Raw genomic sequence first — 20,433 nt, 5'->3', positions numbered from 1 at the left:
AGAAGCCACGCTTTGATAAAATCAAGCGTTCAATCTCCAGGCAGTCAGTCTCAGAGAAATTAGATTTGCATGATTGAAAGGACCTTGTAGTAGGAAGGTCTTGTCTTAACGGCAGAGTCCAAGGTGGAAAGGATGACATGTCCACTAGATCTGCATACTAGGTCCTGCGTAGCCACGCAGGCGCTATCAAAATCACTGATGCTCTCTCCTGCTTGATTTTGGCAATCAGTCGACGGAGCAGAGGAAACGGTGGAAACACATAGGCCAGGTTGAAAGACCAAGGGGCTGCTAGAGCATCTATCAGCGTCGCCTCGGGATCCCTGGACCTGGATCCGTAACAAGGAAGCTTGGCGTTCTAGCGAGACGCCATGAGATCCAGTTCTGGTTTGCCCCAACGATGAATCAATTGAGCAAACACCTCCGGATGGAGTTCCCACTCCCCCGGATGAAAATCCGCCTCCCAGTTCTCTACACCTAGGATATGGATAGCTGATAGGTGGCAAGAGTGAATCTCTGCCCAGCGAATTATCTTTGAGACTTCTAACATCGCTAGGGAACTCCTTGTTCCCCCTTGATGGTTGATGTAAGCCACAGTCGTGATGTTGTCCGACTGAAATCTGATGAACCTCAGAGTTGCTAACTGAGGCCAAGCCTGAAGAGCATTGAATATCGCTCTCAGTTCCAGAATATTTATTGGAAGGAGTGTCTCCTCCTGAGTCCACGATCCCTGAGCCTTCAGGGAGTTCCAGACTGCTCCCCAACCTGTCGTTACAATTGTCCAATCTGGCCTGCGAAAGGTCATACCTTTGGACAGATGGACCCGAGATAACCACCAGAGAAGAGAATCCCTGGTCTCTTGATCCAGATTTAGTAGAAGGGACAAATCTGTGTAATCCCCATTCCACTGACTGAGCATGCATAGTTGCAGCGGTCTGAGATGTAGGAGTGCAAACGGCACTATGTCCATTGCCGCTACCATTAAGCCGATTACTTCCATGCACTGAGCTACCGAAGGGCGCGGAATGGAATGAAGAACACGGCAGGAATTTAGAAGCTTTGATAACTTGGAATCAGTCAGGTAAATTTTCATTTCCACAGAATCTATCAGAGTCCCTAGGAAGGAAACTCTTGTGAGTGGGGATAGAGAACTCTTTTCCTCGTTCACTTTCCACCCATGCGACCTCAGAAATGCCAGTACCATGTCCGTATGAGACTTGGCAATTTGGAAGTTTGACGCCTGTATCAGGATGTCGTCTAAATAAGGGGCCACTGCTATGCCCCGCGGCCTTAGGACCGCCAGAAGCGACCCCAGAACCTTCATAAAAATTCTTGGGGCTGTAGCTACAAACTGGTAATGCCTGTCTAGAAAGGCAAACCTGAGAAACCAATGATGATCTTTGTGTATCGGAATGTGAAGCTAAGCATCCTTTAAATCCACTGTAGTCATACATTGACCCTCCTGGATTATAGGTAGGATGGTACGAATAGTTTCCATCTTGAATTATGGAACTCTGAGGAATTTGTTTAAGATCTTTAGATCCAAAATTGGTCTGAAGGTTCCCTCTTTTTTAGGAACCACAAACAGATTTTAGTAAAATCCCTGTCCCTGTTCCTCCTTTGGAACTGGATGGATCACTCCCATAACTAGGAGGTCTTGTACACAATGTAAGAATGCCTCTCTCTTTATCTGGTTTGCAGATAATTGTGAAAGGTGAAATCTCCCTTTTGGGGGGGAAGCTTTGAAGTCCAGAAGATATCCCTGATATATAATTTCCAACGCCCAGGGATCCTGGACATCTTTTGCCCACGCCTGGGCGAAGAGTGAAAGTCTGCCCCCTACTAGATCCGTTACCGGATAGGGGGCCGTTCCTTCATGCTGTCTTAGAGGCAGCAGCAGGCTTTTTGGCCTGCTTACCTTTGTTCCAGGTCTGGTTAGGTCTCCAGACCTTCTTGGACTGAGCAAAAGTTCCCTCTTGTTTTGCATTAGAGGAAGTTGATGCCGCAACTGCCTTGAAGTTTCGAAAGGCACGAAAATTAGACTGTTTGGCCCTTGATTTGGACCTGTCCTGAGGAAGGGCATGACCTTTTCCTCCAGTGATATCAGCAATAATCTCCTTCAAACCAGGCCCGAATAGGGTCTGCCCCTTGAAGGGAATGTTAAGCAGCTTAGACTTTGAAGTAACGTCAGCTGACCATGATTTAAGCCATAGCGCTCTGCGCGCCTGGATAGCAAAACCAGAATTCTTAGCCGTTAGTTTAGTTAAATGAACAATGGCAACAGAAACAAAAGAATTGGCTAGCTTAAGTGCTCTAAGCTTGTCAAGTATGTCATCCAATGGAGTTGCTACCTGTAAAGCCTCTTCCAAAGACTCAAACCAGAACTCCGCAGCAGCAGTGACAGGAGCAATGCATGCAAGGGGCTGTAGGATAAAACCTTGTTGAATAAACATTTTCTTAAGGTAACCCTCTAATTTTTTATCCATTGGATCTAAAAAAGCACAACTGTCCTCGACAGGGATAGTAGTACGCTTTGCTAGAGTAGAAACTGCTCCCTCCACCTTAGGGACTGTCTGCCATAAGTCCCGTGTGGTGGCGTCTATTGGAAACATTTTTCTAAAAATAGGAGGGGGAGAGAACGGCACACCTGGTCTATCCCATTCCTTATTAATAATTTCTGTAAACCTTTTAGGTATTGGAAAAACATCAGTACACACCGGCACTGCATAGTATTTATCCAGTCTACACAATTTCTCTGGCACTGCAATTGTATCACAGTCATTCAGAGCAGCTAAAACCTTCCTGAGCAACACGCGGAGGTGTTCAAGCTTAAATTTAAATGTAGAAATATCAGGTTGCATCATCTTCCCTGAGTCAGAAACATCACCCACAGACTGAAGCTCTCCTTCCTCAGCTTCTGCATATTGTGAGGCAGTATCAGACATGGTACTTAAAGCGTCAGTATGCTCTGTATTTCGTCTAACTCCAGAGCTATCTCGCTTTTCTCTAAATTCAGGTAGTCTGGCTAATACCGCTGACAGTGTATTATCCATGACTGCCGCCATGTCTTGTAAAGTAAACGCTATAGGCGCCCTAGATGTACTTGGCGCCATTTGAGCGTGAGTCCCTTGAGCGGGAGTCAAAGGATCTGACACGTGGGGAGAGTTAGTCGGCATAACTTCCCCCTCGTCAGATTCCTCTGGTGATAAATTTTTTAAAGACAGAATATGATCTTTATTGCTTAAAGTGAAATCAGTACATTTGGTACACATTCTAAGAGGGGGTTCCACCATGGCTTTTAAACATAATGAACAAGGAGTTTCCTCTATGTCAGACATGTTTGTACAGACTAGCAATGAGACTAGTAAGCTTGGAAAACACTTTAAATGAAGTTAACAAGCAAATATAAAAAACGGTACTGTGCCTTTAAGAGAAACAAATTTTGTCAGAATTTGAAAAACAGTGAAAAAAGGCAGTAAATCAAACAAAATTTTTACAGTATATGTAATAAGCTAACAGAGCATTGCACCCACTTGCAAATGGATGATTAACCCCTTAGTTCAAAAAACGGATCAAACAAACGATATAGACGTTTTTTAACAGTCACAACAAACTGCCACAGCTCTGCTGTGGCCCTACCTTCCCCAATAAACTACTTTAGAAAGCCTTTGAGCCCTTTAGAGATGTCCTATAGCATTCAGGGGACTCCTGTGGGAAGCTGGATGTCTCAGTCTGTAATTTTAACTGCGCAAAAAAACGCTAAATTAGGCCCCTCCCACTCATGATACAACAGTGGAAAGCCTCAGGAAACTGTTTCCAGGCAAAATTTAAGCCAGCCATGTGGAAAAACTAAGCCCCAATAAAGTTTTATCACCAAAACATATATAAAAACGCTTAAACATGCCAGCAAACGTTTTATATTGCAATTTTATAAGAGTATTACCTCTGAGAGTAAGCATGATACCAGTCGCTATTAATTCACTGTATCCAGGCTTAACTTACATTAATCCGGTATCAGCAGCATTTTCTAGCATTTACATCTCTAGAAAAAATTATAACTGCACATACCTCATAGCAGGATAACCTACACGCCATTCTCCCGCTGAAGTTACCTCTCTCCTCAGACATATGTGAGAACAGCAATGGATATTAGTTACAACCTGCTAAGATCATAGAAAACGCAGGCAGATTCTTCTTCTATTTACTGCCTGGGATAAAATAGTACAACTCCGGTACCATTTAAAAATAACAAACTTTTGATTGAAGAAAAAAAACTAACTATATTTCACCACTCTCTCTTACTACCTCCATGCTTGTTGAGAGTTGCAAGAGAATGACTGGATATGGCAGTTAGGGGAGGAGCTATATAACAGCTCTGCTGTGGGTGATCCTCTTGCAACTTCCTGTTGGGAATGAGAATATCCCACAAGTAATGGATGATCCGTGGACTGGATACACCTTACAAGAGAAAAAGCAGCGTTAAGCTCCTAATGCAGCCCCATTGTTTCCTATGGGGAAACACTTTCTAAGTCTGCACCTAACACCGTAACATGAACCCCGAGGTCTAAACACCCCTAACCTTACACTTATTAACCCCAAATCTGCCCCCCCCCCCGCTATCACTGACCCTGCATTACACTATTAACCCCTAATCTGCCGCTCTGGACACCGCCGCAACTTACATTATACCTATGTACCCCTAATCTGCTGCCCCTAACATCGCCGACACCTACATAATATTTATTAACCCCTAATCTGCCCCCCCCCCCCACGTCGCCGCTAATTTACCTACACTTATTAACCCTTAATCTGCTGACCGGACCTCGCCGCCACTCTAATAAATGTATTAACCCCTAAACCGCCGCACTCCCGCCTCGCAAACCCTATAATAGATAGTATTAACCCCTAATCTGCCCTCCCTAACATCGCCGACACCTAACTTCAAGTATTAACCCCTAATCTGCCGACCGGATCTCGCCGCTACTATATTTAATGTATTAACCCCTAAAGCTAAGTCTAACCCTAACCCCCCCAAGTTAAATATAATTCTATTCTAACGAAATAAATTAACTCTTATTAAATAAAGTATTCCTATTTAAAGTTAAATACTTACCTGTAAAATAAACCCTAATATAGCTATAATATAACAAATAATTATATTGTAGCTATTTTAGGATTTATATTTATTTTACAGGCCACTTTGTATTTATTTAACTAGGTACAATAGCTATTAAATAGTTATTTACTATTTAATAGCTACCTAGTTAAAATAATTACAAAATTACCTGTAAAATAAATCCTAACCTAAGTTACACTAACTCCTAACACTACACTATAATTAAATAAATTAACAAAATTAAATACAATTACCTAAATTAAATTAAATTAGCTAAAGTACAAAAAACCCCACTAAATTACAGAAAATAATAAACAAATTACCTAACACTACACTATCAATAAATTAATTAAATAAATTAACTACAATTACATACTATTAAATAAACTAAACTAAATTAAAAAAAAAAAAAAAACACTAAATTACAAAAAAAATTACAAGATTTTTAAGCTAATTACACCTACTCTAAGCCCTCTAATAAAATAACAAAGCCCCCCAAAATAAAAAAAATTCCCTACCCTAATCTAAATTTAAAAAGTTAACAGCTCTATTACCTTACCAGCCCTTAAAAGGGCTTTTTGCGGGGCATGCCCCAAAGAAATCAGCTCTTTTGCCTGTAAAAAAAACACAATACCACCCCCCAACATTACAACCCACCACCAACATACCCCTACTCTAACCCAAACCCCCCTTAAATAAACCTAACACTACCCCCCTGAAGATCTCCCTACCTTGAGTCGTCTTTACCCAGCCGAGCACCGATGGACCAAAAGAAGCCATCCGGAGCGGCAGAAGTCTTCATCCTATCCGGGCAGAAGAGGACATCCGGCCTGTCAGACATCTTCATCCAAGCAGCATCTTCTATCTTCATCCATCCGACGAGGAGCGGCTCCATCTTCAACGACGACTACCCGACGAATGAAGGTTCCTTTAAGTGACGTCATCCAAGATGGCGTCCCTCGAATTCCGATTGGCTGATAGGATTCTATCAGCCAATCGGAATTAAGGTAGGAAAAATCTGATTGGCTGATTGAATCAGCCAATCAGATTCAAGTTCAATCGGATTGGCTGATCCAATCAGCCAATCAGACTGAGCTTGCATTCTATTGGCTGTTCCAATCAGGTAGCAGTAGCCTTTTGACCTCTCCGCTTACCAGAGTAAACAACAAACAATGAAGATGTTTGACGGAAATCTTTAGTTGCTGGTAAGTAGAACTTTAAAGCACGAACCACATCAAGATTGTGCAACAGACGTTCCTTCTTTGATGAAGGATTAGGACACAGTGAAGGAACAACAATTTCCTGATTGATATTCCTATTAGAAACAAAATTAGGAAGGAATCCAGGTTTGGTACGCAAAACCACCTTATCTGCATGGAAAACAAGGTAAGGTGAGTCACACTGTAAAGCAGATAACTCAGAAACTCTTCGAGCCGAAGAGATAGCTACTAAAAACAAAACTTTCCAAGATAGAAGCTTAATATCTATGGAATGCATAGGTTCAAACAGAACCCCTTGAAGAACTTTAAGAACTAAGTTTAGGCTCCATGGCGGAGCAACAGGTTTAAATACAGGCTTGATCCCAACTAAGAACAAATTAGTGATAAAAAAGTGAAGGCGCCTAATTATAACTGTGTAAATATAAAAACGCTGTCTCATTGATACAGCTGCATATAGTGTTGACCCCAATATGTTATAGTATATTGGACTAATCTCCTACACAGAGTTAACAAATATATTAATCAAACATGTGCTTCGAATCAGGCAAATATCAAATGTGCAATACTATAAACTTAAAACCATATAAAACATGTTGCAATAAATCAATAAATATACATATGAAGCACAATGGGTTATCTATGCTAACCCAATGAATATTTTCCAAAGTGAACAGTTCAAATCATATCAAACCCAAGCTTTCTCCGGGGTTAAATCGCCAAAAAAGAACGTCCCTTTAATTCAGGTGGTATATGGCAGCGAGCTCCTTCCACAGCTGATCGGCAACCAGCAAACAATCTGTAGAGAATATAGAGAAACAAAAGGAGGCGCCACAATGGTGTGAGTACGTCAGGTACCAAAGCTCATGCACACATCAAGATGTCACTTACTAGATGTCAGGCACTTGAGAAGTGCCACAAAGGCAGACTGGACTATTAAAAGCTGCCCAGCGACCTCTCCTCACGAATAGTGAACCAACACATTCAAAGTGGTTAAAAAATGGTAGTGTGATGCCGCAGGGTAAAAACAAATGTGCAGTTTATTTAAAATCCTATACACTACACGTTTCCCGGTATTAACAACCGTTTCAACAGGTGTATACTTCTCAAACAACATCACAACTTATAAAACAAAACTCAGCGTCTACAGCTGATTAATGCGCCTGCGCGCTAGAAAAATGGGCAAATAGTAACCTCAGTCTGAGCCGGCAAACAACTGATAGGTTAATTTTAGAGGTGTGTGGACCCAGCCTCCTAATTTGAGATATGCGGCCAATAGAAGTAGTCTAAAATTGGCAATAGACTGAGCTTAAAAACAAAAAACTTCAAAAACAGAGTTTGCACATAAAAAATACAACTCCATGATAAAAACAATGTACATCAAAACACTTGTGGTGTCCCAACCCACAATCAGCAACGATATAATTGATACATATAGATATAAATAAAATAATTGCATGTTATCGGTTGATAGCAAAAACTGTTACTATAAAAATCCTTTTAAAAAAAACATAATATAACAGAGCATGCAAAAAAATAAAAAAAAATAAAACAATTATGAAAAAATCTCTCAAGTCACATAATCTAACCAATATTTGTCGTTAGACACATATGAGGCGACAGAGTACAATAGAATGATCGTATATCAGGTACAGCCCTATATTCGGTGCAATATGTCAGGTACAGCCCTATATTCGGTGCAATATGTATCCTATTGATCCTGACTAAGGCCTAACTAAACGCTTGAACATCTGGAACATCTGCCAGACGTTTGTGTAAAAGAATATACAAAGCAGATATCTGTCCTTTTAAGGAACTAGCTGATAATCCCTTCTCCAATCCTTCTTGGAGAAAAGACAATATTCTAGGAATCCTAATCTTACTCCATGAGTAACCCTTGGATTCACACCAATAAAGATATTTGCACCAAATCTTATGATAGATTTTCCTGGTCACAGGCTTTCTAGCTTGAATCAGGGTATCAATGACCGACTCAGAGAAACCACGCTTTGAAATAATCAGGCATTCAATCTCCAAGCAGTCAGACGCAGAGAAATTAGATTTGGATGCTGGAATGGACCTTGGATTAGAAGGTCCTGCCTCATTGGCCGGATCCACGGTGGAACAGATGACATGTCCACTAAGTCTGCATACCAAATCCTGCGTGGCCACGCAGGTGCTATCAGAATCACTGAAGCTCTCTCCTGCTTGATTCTGGCAACCAGACGTGGGAGGAGAGGAAACGGTGGAAATACATAGGCCAGATTGAAGGACCAGGGCACTGCTAGAGCATCTATCAGTAGCGCCTGGGGATCCCGGGACCTGGACCCGTAACGAGGAAGTTTGGCATTCTGACGGGATCCAATTCTGGTGTGCCCCATAGCTGAGCTGGGCAAATACCTCCGGATGGAGCTCCCACTCCCCCGGATGAAAAGTCTGAAGACTTAGGAAATCCACCTCCCAGTTCTCTACCCCTGGGATATGGATTGCTGAGAGATGGCAAGAGTGATCCTCCGCCCATCGGATTATTTTGGCTACCTCCATCATCGCTAGAGAACTCTGTGTTCCTCCTTGATGACTGATATAAGCTACAGTCGTGATGTTGTCCGACTGAAATCTGATGAATTTGGCTGCAGCTAGCTGAGGCCACGCCTGAAGTGCATTGAATATCGCTCTCAGTTCTAGAATGTTTATCGGGAGGAGAGTTTCCTTCCGAGACCATAAGCCCTGTGCTTTCAGGGAGTTCCAGACTGCACCCCAGCCTAGCAGGCTGGAATCTGTCGTTACTATGAGCCACTCTGGCCTGCGGAAACACATTCCCTGAGACAGGTGGTCCTGAGACAACCACCAGAGAAGAGAATCTCTGGTCTCCTAGTCCAGATGCAGTTGAGGAGATAAATCTGCATAATCCCCATTCCACTGTCTGAGCATGCATAGTTGCAGTGGTCTGAGGTGTAGGCGGGCAAAAGGAACTATGTCCATTGCCGCTACCATGAGTCCGATTACCTCCATACACTGAGCCACTGATGGCCGAGGAATGGAATGAAGAGCTAGGCAAGTCTATCTACCGAGTCTATCCGAGTCCCTAGGAAGGAAACTCTTGTGAGAGGGAAGAGAGAACTCTTTTATGTTCACCTTCCACCCGTGAGATCTCAGAAAAGCCAACACGATGTCCGTGTGAAACTTGGCTAGCTGGAAAGTCAACGCCTGAATTAAGATGTCGTCTACATAAGGCGCCACTGCTATGCCCCGCGGTCTTAGAACCGCCAAAAGGGACCCTAGCACCTTTGTGAAAATTCTGGGAGCCGTGGCCAACCCAAAGGGAAGGGCCACAAACTGGTAATGCCTGTCCAGAAAGGCGAATCTGAGGAATTGATGATGATCTCTGTGAATAGGGATGTGTAGATACGCCTCCTTTAAGTCCACGGTAGTCATATATTGACCCTCCTGGATCAATGTTAGAATAGTCTGAATAGTCTCCATCTTGAATGATGGTACTCTTAGGAATTTGTTTAGAATTTTGAGATCCAAGATTGGTCTGAAAGTTCCCTCTTTTTTGGGAACCACAAACAGGTTTGAGTAAAACCCTAGCCCTTGTTCCGCTTTTGGAACTGGGCAGATCACTCCCATGGTATGTAGGTCTTCTACACAGCGTAAGAACGCCTCTCTCTGTTTGGTTTGCAGACAATTGAAGTCCAGAAGATATCCCTGGGACACAATTTCTAAACCCCAGGAATCGTGAACATCTCTTGCCCAAGCCTGAGCGAATAGAGAGAGTCTGCCCCCTACTAGATCCGGTCCCGGATCGGGGCTACCCCTTCATGCTGTCTTAGAGGCAGCTGCAGGCTTCTTGGCCTGTTTACCCTTGTTCCAAGCCTGGTTAGGTCTCCAGACTGACTTGGATTGGGCGAAATTCCCCTCTTGCTTTGCAGCAGGGGAAGCTGAAGCGGGACCACCCTTGAAGTTCCGAAAGGAACAAAAATTATTTTGTTTGGTCCTCATATTATTTGTTTTATCCTGAGGGGGGGGCATGGCCTTTCCCTCCAGTGATGTCTGAAATAATCTCTTTCAGTTCAGGCCCGAATAGGGTCTTTCCTTTGAAAGGGATGTTCAAAAGTTTAGATTTTGATGATACATCAGCAGACCAGGACTTAAGCCATAACGTCCTGCGTGCTAAAATGGCAAAACCTGAATTCTTTGCCAATAATTTAGCCAGTTGGAAAGCGGCATCTGTAATGAAAGAATTAGCCAACTTAAAGGGACATTATACACTCATTTTTTCTTTGCATAAATGTTTTGTAGATGATCTATTTACATAGCCCATAAAGTTTTTTTTTTTAATTAATGTATAGTTTTGCTTATTTTTAAATAACATTGCTCTGATTTTCAGACTCCTAACCAAGCCCCAAAGTTTTATGTGAATACGCTCGACTACCTACTCCAGCTTGCTCCTGTTTGTGTAAAGGGTCTTTTCATATGCAAAAGAAGGGGGAGGGGGGGAGAGTCTTATTTGGCACTTGCAGTGGGCTTTCCAGCTACCTTTTCAACAGAGCCAAAGTGACAGCTTCTAAGTAAGTTTTTAAACAGTTTTATACTGGATTTTTATATCAGTATCTGGGCATATTATTCTTTATAGTAGTGTCTATTACATGCAGTTATATGAAAATGAGTGTATACTGTCCCTTTAAGGGCCTTAATTCTATCCATAATATCCTCTAATGGAGTCTCCATCTGAAGAGCCTCTTCTAGAGCCTCGAACCAGAAAGCAGCTGCAGTAGTTACAAGAACAATGCACGTAATAGGTTGGAGAAGAAAACCTTGATGAACAAAAATTGTCTTCAGGAGACCCTCTAATTTTTTATCCATAGGATCTTTGAAAGCACAACTGTCTTTGATAGGCATAGTTGTACGCTTAGAAAGAGTAGAAATAGCTCCCTCCACCTTAGGAACCATCTGCCACGAGTCCCGCATGATGTCAGATATGGGAAACATTTTCTTAAAAACAGGAGGGGGAGCGAACGGAATACCTGGTCTATCCCACTCCTTAGTAACAATATTCACAATACTTTTAGGGACTGGAAAAACATCATTGTAAACAGGAACCTCTAAGTATTTGTCCATTTTACAAAATTTCTCTGGAACCACTATAGGGTCACAATCATCTAGAGTAGCTAATACCTCCCTGAGCAATAAGCGGAGGTGTTCAAGCTTAAATTTAAAGGCCGTCATATCAGAATCTGTCTGAGGGAGCGTCTTTCCTGAATCAGAAATTTCTCCCTCAGATAACAAATCCCTTACCCCTACTTAAGAACATTGTGAGGGTATATCGGATACGGCTACTAAAGCGTCAGACGGATCAGCATTTGTTCTTAACCCAGAGCTGTCATGCTTTCCTTGTAAACCAGGCAGTTTAGATAACACCTCTGTGAGGGTTGTATTCATAACTGTGGCCATGTCTTGTAAAGTAAATTAATTTGACGCACTAGAGGTACTTGGCGTCACTTGTGCGGGCGTTACTGGTTGTGACACTTGGGGAGAGCTAGATGGCAAACCCTCATTTCCTTCTGCCTGAGAATCATCTATTGCTATATTTTTAAGTGCTAAAATATGCTCTTTATAATTTATAGACATATCAGTGCAAGTGGGACACATTCTAAGAGGGGGTTCCACAATGGCTTCTAAACACATTGAACAAGGATTTTCAGACATGTTAAACAGGCTAGTAATGAAACAAGCAAGCTGGGAAAACACTTTAATCAAAGCAAATAATACTTAGAAAAAAACGGTACTGTGCCTTTAAGAGAAAAAAAGATGCACAAACTCTGCAAAACAGTGTAAAAAAGCAGTAAACTATACAAAATTTTTACAGTAGCATCATAAAGCCTTAGTAAGATTGACAAAACGTCAAAAACCGGTAAAAAAAACGTTCAGCACCTTGCCACAGCTCTGCTGTGGCGCCTACCTGCCCTTTAGGAAAGATTTGAGGGGAAAAAAACTTCTTTTAAGCCCTCAAACACAGCAGGACCCTCTGGAGAAGCTGGATGTCTCTGAGTAAAAGAAACTGCTCAACTGAGGCATGAAAATAGGCCCCTCCCACCTCACTTGATGTTATGGGCCTAAAAGAAACACACCAGAGTGTTTCTAAACTAGCCATGTGGGTTAATAACCCTTAAATAAGCCACAATGACCCCTTAAAGTCCCTCAAAAAACGTTATGTTTGCAATAAATTAAAAAAAAAATCCTAACAGTGTCACCAGTAACCAATGAGCCCTTTATGCAAGCTGGGATTCCTACTAAGTGTCTGAATACAGCTTATCCTTCCCTCATGGGGATATTGCCAGCCTTTTCTAGAATTATCACAGTCTGTCTAGAAAAAAATAGACTGAACATACCTCAATTCAGCTTAGCATGCAAACCGTTCCCCCAACTGAAGTTTTCCTGTACTCTTCAGCCCTTGTGAGAACAGCAGTGGATCTTAGTTACAAAGTGCTAAGATCATCATCCTCCTTGCAGAAATCTTCATCCCTTTTCTGCCAGAGAGTGAATAGTACACACCGGTACCATTTAAAATAAAATCTTGCTTGAGAAAATAAAAACTAACATTTTTGTCACCACACTCACTTTACCCTTCCTAGCAGTTAAGCAGGCAAAGAGAATAACTGGGGGGTGGAGCTAAGGGAGGAGCTATAAAGACAGCTCTGCTGTGGTGCTCTCTTTGCTACTTCCTGTATGGATGAATCCGTGGACTCGATGCATCTTACAAGAGAAATAAATGCCAAAACAATGGGTCACAATCTAAAGTTAGAGGGTAGCAGATTCAGGAGAAAGTATTTTTTTACAGAAAGGGTGGTGGATTCATGGAATGAACTTCCATTTGAGGTGGTAAACACAAAGACTGTAAAGGAATTTAAAAATGCCTGGGACATGCATAAGGCTATCCTAAGGAAAAAGTAACATGTAATATGGGTAGACTTGGTGGGCCTTTTTGGTTCTTATCTATCGTCAAATTCTATGTTTCTATGAAGAAGTTTCTGCACTTATACTGCACTCTCACCTCAATACCTGTCCCCTTGACCCTCTCCACTCACAGGTACTCCTCTCCCTCTCTTCTACCCTTACCCCTATACTCACACATATTTTCAACCTCTCTCTCAGCACCGGTATATTTCCCTTATCTCTGAAACATGCACTGGTCACACCTATCCTCAAAAAACTCTCTCTTGATCCAACCTCCCCATCCAACTACTGCCCTATTTCCCTACTCCCTCTTGCCCAAAGCTTCTCAACAAGCTAGTACATGCACTCCTATTCCATTTCCTTAAATTAAACTCCCTCCTTGACCCACTGCAATCTGGATTTAGTCCCCATCACTCCACAGAGACAACAATCGTTTAGGTTACCAATGACCTACTTACAGCAAAATCCAAAGGCCACTTCTCTCTGCTTATCCTCCTTGATCTGTCTGCAGCCTTTGATACTGTTGACCACCCTCTTTTGCTCCAAACTCTCCAATCCTTCGACATTTGTGACACACTCCTCTCGTGGTTCTCTTCCTAACTGTCAAACCGTACCTTTAGAGTAGCCTTCTCTGGGGCCTCCACTGGTCGGTCACCACTTTGTCGGGGTACCGCAAGGCTCTGTCCTCTGTCCCCTTCAATTCTCTATCTACACATCATCATTAAGTTCCCTAATAAAGTCCCACGGGTTCCAATATCATTCGTATGCCGATAACACACAAATCTACTTCTCTGCACAAGACCAATCCCCTTCCTTGCTAACCCGTGTCACTAACTGTCTTTCGCACATCTCTTCCTGGATGTCTTCTCATTACCTCAAGCTAAATCTCTCCAAAACTGAGCTCCTTATTTTCCCCCTTCTACCAAAATCTCCACCCCCAATCTCTCTATAACTGTTGAAAACTCCATCATTACCCCTACCCCGACATGCCCGATGTCTTGGGGTCACATTTGACTCAGATCTTTCTTTCACTCCTCACATTCAGTCCTTGGCTAAATCCTGCCGCTTCCACCTTAAAAACATCTCTAAAATTAGACATTTCCTTACACAAGACTCAACTAAGAATTTAATCCACTCTCTCATCCTTTCCCGCCACGATTACTGCAACTATGTCCTCTCTGGTCTCCCCAGCTGCCGCCTAGTTCCTTTACAATCCATAATGAATGCCTCTGCCAGGCTCATCTTCCTTACACGTCGCTCTTCATCTGCTGCACCTCTCTGCCAATCCCTTCACTGGCTTCCTCTTGCCTCTAGGATTAAACACAAAATTTTCACTCTGACATACAAAGCCCTCAACTACACTGCTCCCCCCCTATATCTCAGACCTTGTCTCCAGATACTCTCCCTCCCGTCCCCTTCACTCTGTTCATGGCCTCCTACTCTCCTCCTCTCTTGTTGCCTCCTCACACTCCCGTTTACAGGACTTCTCCAGACTGGCTCCCATCTTGAGATCTTGAGAAACTCTCTGCCTCGCTTCACAAGACTCTCCCTTAGCTTTGAAAGGTTTAAACGCTCCCAAAAGACTCTACTGTTCAGGGATGCATACAACCTACACTAACCTTTCTTTATACCAGTTCCTCTCCTCCATTGCTATCCCCTAGAACCCCCTTAGCTTGTAAGCCTAGGAGTCCAGCTGTATGTAGATCACCTTCTTAAGAGCTGACTACAGGAGTGCAACTCTTGGCAGGGCCCTCTACCCGTTTGATTCCTATAAATGTTTTGTTGTACTCAGAATCTGTTGGCGCTCTACAAATAACCAATAATCTTATTATTATTATTAACTATACTAATTAAATTATAATTATTGCAACCTTATTATTTTGACTTGCTCAGGTGCCCGCCGCATGCTGATTCTGAATCACATTTTTTTAAAACATGTTTGAAAATGCAGGTAGTACAAAAGGAACTGTAACCATAGTGTGCTCCCTGAGCTCCGCTCTTGAGGATCAACAGTGCAGCGTAAGAGGAACCTTGCTTCTGTACAAAATTCTACAGAACTAGGGATAGTCAGTGCCTGCATATTTGTATGCACCTGAATGAGGTTTACTGGAAACGGATTAAATAAGGCTAATGTGATATAAATGTAATACACCTATAGTTAAAGACATAGGTTGTATTTAAAGGGACATAAAACCCAAATTACTGAATGATTCAAATAGAGCATACAATTTAAATAACTTTCCAATTTACCTCTGTTATCAAATTTTCTTAAGTCTCTTGACATCCTTATTTGAAGGAGCACCAATGCCCTACTGTGAGCTAGCTGAACACATCTGGTGAGCCAATGACAAGAGGCATGTATGTGCTGGTTAGCTTCCAGTAGTGCATTGCTGCTCCTGAGCCTACTAAGGTATGCTTTTCAACAAAGGCTACCAAGATAACAAAGCAAATTATATAATATAAGCAAACTGCAAAGATAATTCAAATTGTATGCTCTATTTGAATTATGAAAATTTCATTTTGACTTTACTATCCCTTTAAGGTTTAGAGTCCCTTTAAAACAAATATTTTTTAAAAAGTCACACTATACCTTGGATAAAATCATAGTACCAAGAGAGATTACAAATAATGATACAACCTTACCTGATATTGGGGCTTATACCACTGCTTCAGATCCCAATCCCAAAGAATCATCTAAAAAGACACAAGAAAGAAATGATTAAGGAAAATATAAAAACAGATTTACTTTTACAAATCATAGATATGAGCTAGAGAACTTTGGGGAATTTTAAAAACAAATAATAATAATAATAAATAGAAATCTATACAAATAAATTATAAAGCAAATAATAATATACATTCATACTGTACAATATTGTTACATTTATACATTTTACAAATTGGCCCCAGCAGAAGAGATTAGAGATTAACCTAGCGGTGCCCATTACTTATTACACTAAGTAACATAACAACAGAAATACATCTGCATATTATTCGCACTTTATCTTTATATCTCTGGCATTTAGGGGGTAGGGTCCCTCATGGGGCGGTACTGAGGTTGATGATAAAAATCAAATGACATTCTTGACAAAGTGAGGGAGTGGGGTTTGCACAGATAAACATTTTGATTTATTGATTTTTTTAATATAAAACATGTGAAGCACCAGTGTTTAGTAGTCGGAATGTTGTACTTTTAGACATACAAAATAAATGAATAATTGTATAATGGCATGACACTACTATACTAACTCATTAGGTTATTTGGCAAGCACATAAAAAAACAGGGTACTAACAGATTGGCATAACAATAACATATCAGCATAAATTCCCGCTAACAATACTTTATTAAAGGACCATTCCATGCTCTAATTTGTAAGCGAATGTCATTTTAACATTAGCAACGCTCCAGTGACCCAGCTGTGTGACTGCCGTTGCTGATTGGGTCAATTGCCTTTTCCGCTTAGGACCATTAGTGCTCTGCAGCTCCCAAGTGGTACTTTAACTATACGTTTAACCACTTTGTGGGGGTTAAATGAATTGAGTTGGAATGTCACTAGTGAGCATGTACTTTTTTTAATTGGAAGCGTCCCTTAATTCACCACTCAGTTTTCACGTTTCCACATTTTTATAGGTGCAAATTGCAGTTAGCTATCCTCTATTCTGGAATATAATACACAAATGTCATCTAATGAATCACACCCCAGCACTTATATGTCACACATACGGAAAGATACTTTGATAGAAGGTGAGATTTTCATTATTTAAAGGGATATAAAACCCCCAAAAATGATTTTATGATTCAGATAGTGCAGCATTTTCACACAACTTTCCAATATTCTTCTATTATCAAAATGTCTTAATTGTTTGGTATCCTTTGTTGAAAAAGTAGTAAGGCAAGTTAAGGCGCGTGTATTTGTCTGCAGCACCATACAGCAGCAGTTTTCTAACAATTTTATAAATTAGCAAAAGCACTAGATGGCAGCAGCTTTATAAAATGTTATACATTAGCAAGAGCACTAGATGGCAGCAGCTTTATAATAATGTTATACATTAGCAAGAGCACTAGATGGCAGCAGTTTTATAACAATGTTATACATTAGCAAGAGCACTAGATGGCAGAAGTTTTATAACAATGTTATACATTAGCAAGAGCACTAGATGGCAGCAGTTTTATAATAATGTTATATATTAGCAAGAGCACTAGATGGCAGCAGTTTTATAACAATGTTATATATTAGCAAGAGCACTAGATGGCAGCAGTTTTATAACAATGTTATACATTAGCAAGAGCACTAGATGGTAGCAGTTTTAGAACAATGTTATACATTAGCAAGAGCACTAGATGGCAGCAGTTATATAATAATGCTATACAGTAGCAAGAGCACTAGATGGCAGCAGTTTTATGACAATGTTATACATTAGCAAGAGCACTAGATGGCAGCAACTTTATAATAATGTTATATATTAGCAAGAGCACTAGATGGCAGCAGTTTTATAATAATGTTATATATTAGCAAGAGCACTAGATGGCAGCAGTTTTATAATAATGTTATATATTAGCAAGAGCACTAGATGGCAGCAGTTTTATAACAATGTTATATATTAGCAAGAGCACTAGATGGCAGCAGTTTTATAACAATGTTATACATTAGCAAGAGCACTAGATGGCAGCAGTTTTATAACAATGTTATACATTAGCAAGAGCACTAGATGGCAGCAGTTTTAGAACAATGTTATACATTAGCAAGAGCACTAGATGGCAGCAGTTATATAATAATGCTATACAGTAGCAAGAGCACTAGATGGCAGCAGTTTTATGACAATGTTATACATTAGCAAGAGCACTAGATAACAGCACTATTACCTGTCATGTAGTGATTCAGGCGTGTGCACACTACCTATCTAGATATCTCTTCAAGAAACAATAACATGGGAATAAAGTACATTTGATAATAAAAGTAAATTGTTAACTTTATAAAAATGATTAGCTCTGTTTGAATCATGAAATAATAATTTGGGGGTTTATGTCCCTTTAAAAAATGTTTAGCAAGTTCCCTCTGCATTTCCATGTTGCTGATGCACTCTAGAGATATGTGACAATGACCAGTGAGTGTCTATTCTCAAGTAGCAGATCTGATTTAAATGAACAGGTAGCCTATTACATGTTATTACATGCTATTACATACTATTACATGTTATTACATGCTATTACATACTATTACATGTTATTACATGCTATTACATACTATTACATACTATTACATGCTATTTCATGTTATTACATGCTATTTCATGTTATTACATGCTATTTCATGTTATTACATGCTATTACATGCTATTACATATACTGCACAGTAAAAAGGTGTGAAAAGAACAAAGCATCAGACGTGTGCTGTATCAGAGCAACCTAGCTTGTGGTCTAGTAGACAGGAAGGTACTGCAGATTAGTAAACCACCCTGCAAATCTGGGATGTTATTACAAATGTGGAGCATCATTAAAAACATTAAAATGCACAAAGGAACTGCAAGACCAAGCACATAAAAGACTTGATTTAAAAGGATATCAAAAAGTATTATTGTATCATAATATGTAGTTAAACACTTTGCCGTAAACTTTCATTATCAATATTGTTCTAGTTCCTTGTAATTTACAATTCCACTGAATTTCTATAAAGTAGTGACTGCCATAATGTTTAAACTTAAGTTTTCTGTTTACCTCTCTTCTGTTTAGGACAATTAGAGACAGAAATAAAACAGACAATAAAAGAGACTGCACAAACAAGGTTGTGTGGAATATTGGATTGTTAAAGAAACAGGGTTTCCACACAGCCTTGTTTGCAAAGTCTCTTGTCTGTTTTATATCTGTAATTAATTTCCCTCAGCAGGAAAGAGAAATAATAAATAAAAAAATAAAGTTAAAAAATGAGAGCCCCAGTTATTTTATGGAAAAACAGAATTTATGCTTACCTGATAAATTACTTTCTCTTGCGGTGTATCCAGTCCACGGATTCATCCTTTACTTGTGGGATATTCTCATTCCCTACAGGAAGTAGCAAAGAGAGCACACAGCAAAGCTGTCCATATAGCTCCCCCTCTAGCTCCACCCCCCAGTCATTCGACCAAAGGTTAGGAAGAAAAAAGGAGAAACCATAGGGTGCAGTGGTGACTGTAGTTTAAACAAAAACATTTTTACCTGACTTAAATGCCAGGGCGGGCCGTGGACTGGATACACCGCAAGAGAAAGTAATTTATCAGGTAAGCATACATTCTGTTTTCTCTTGCAAGGTGTATCCAGTCCACGGATTCATCCTTTACTTGTTATACCAAAGCTTTAGGACACGGATGAAGGGAGGGAACAAGACAGGTAACCTTAAACGGAAGGCACCACTGCTTGCAAAACCTTTCACCCAAAAATAGCCTCCGAAGAAGCAAAAGTATCGAATTTGTAAAATTTGGCAAAAGTATGCAGTGAAGACCAAGTTGCTGCCTTACAAATCTGTTCAACAGAAGCCTCATTTTTGAAAGCCCATGTGGAAGCCACTGCTCTGGTAGAATGAGCAGTAATTCGTTCAGGAGGCTGCTGGTCAGCAGTCTCATAGGCCAAACGGATGATGCTTTTCAGCCAAAAGGAAAGAGAGGTAGCAGTCGCTTTCTGACCTCTCCTCTTACCAGTATAGATAACAAACAAGGAAGATGTTTGTCTGAAATCCTTAGTTGCTTGTAAATAGAACTTTAAAGCACGAACTACATCAAGATTGTGTAATAGACGTTCCTTCTTCGAAGATGGATTAGGACACAGAGAAGGAACAACTATTTCCTGGTTAATATTCTTGTTAGAAACAACTTTAGGAAGAAAACCAGGCTTCGTACGCAAAACTACCTTATCTGCGTGGAACACCAGGTAAGGTGAATCACACTGTAAGGCAGATAATTCTGAAACTCTTTGAGCAGAAGAGATAGCTATCAAAAACAAAACTTTCCAAGATAACAACTTAATGTCTATGGAATGTAAAGGTTCAAACGGAGCCCCTTGAAGAACTGAAAGAACTAGATTCAAACTCCATGGCGGAGACACAGGTTTATAGACAGGCTTGATTCTGACTAAAGCCTGAGCAAACGCTTGAACGTCTGGTACCTCTGCCAGAC

The 20,433-nt window shown here is 40.7% G+C and overlaps 1 protein-coding gene across 2 annotated transcripts in view; it reads right to left on the bottom strand.

Annotated features, from left to right (window-relative positions):
* Positions 1-20,433, bottom strand: part of PDE3B (phosphodiesterase 3B) — a 569,714-nt gene that overhangs the window by 180,022 nt on the left and 369,259 nt on the right. For both annotated transcript variants that reach the window (XM_053720621.1, XM_053720622.1), the window contains exon 2: positions 15,931-15,981. In XM_053720621.1, coding sequence (XP_053576596.1) covers positions 15,931-15,981 — 51 coding nt within the window. The remainder of the gene's footprint in view (positions 1-15,930; positions 15,982-20,433) is intronic.

Source organism: Bombina bombina, chromosome 7 (genome assembly GCF_027579735.1).
Source record: "Bombina bombina isolate aBomBom1 chromosome 7, aBomBom1.pri, whole genome shotgun sequence".
In the NCBI taxonomy this organism is placed as follows: Eukaryota; Metazoa; Chordata; class Amphibia; order Anura; family Bombinatoridae; genus Bombina; species Bombina bombina.
Note: the sequence above shows the minus strand (reverse complement) of the source record. Positions and strands in the feature narration are given on the sequence as shown.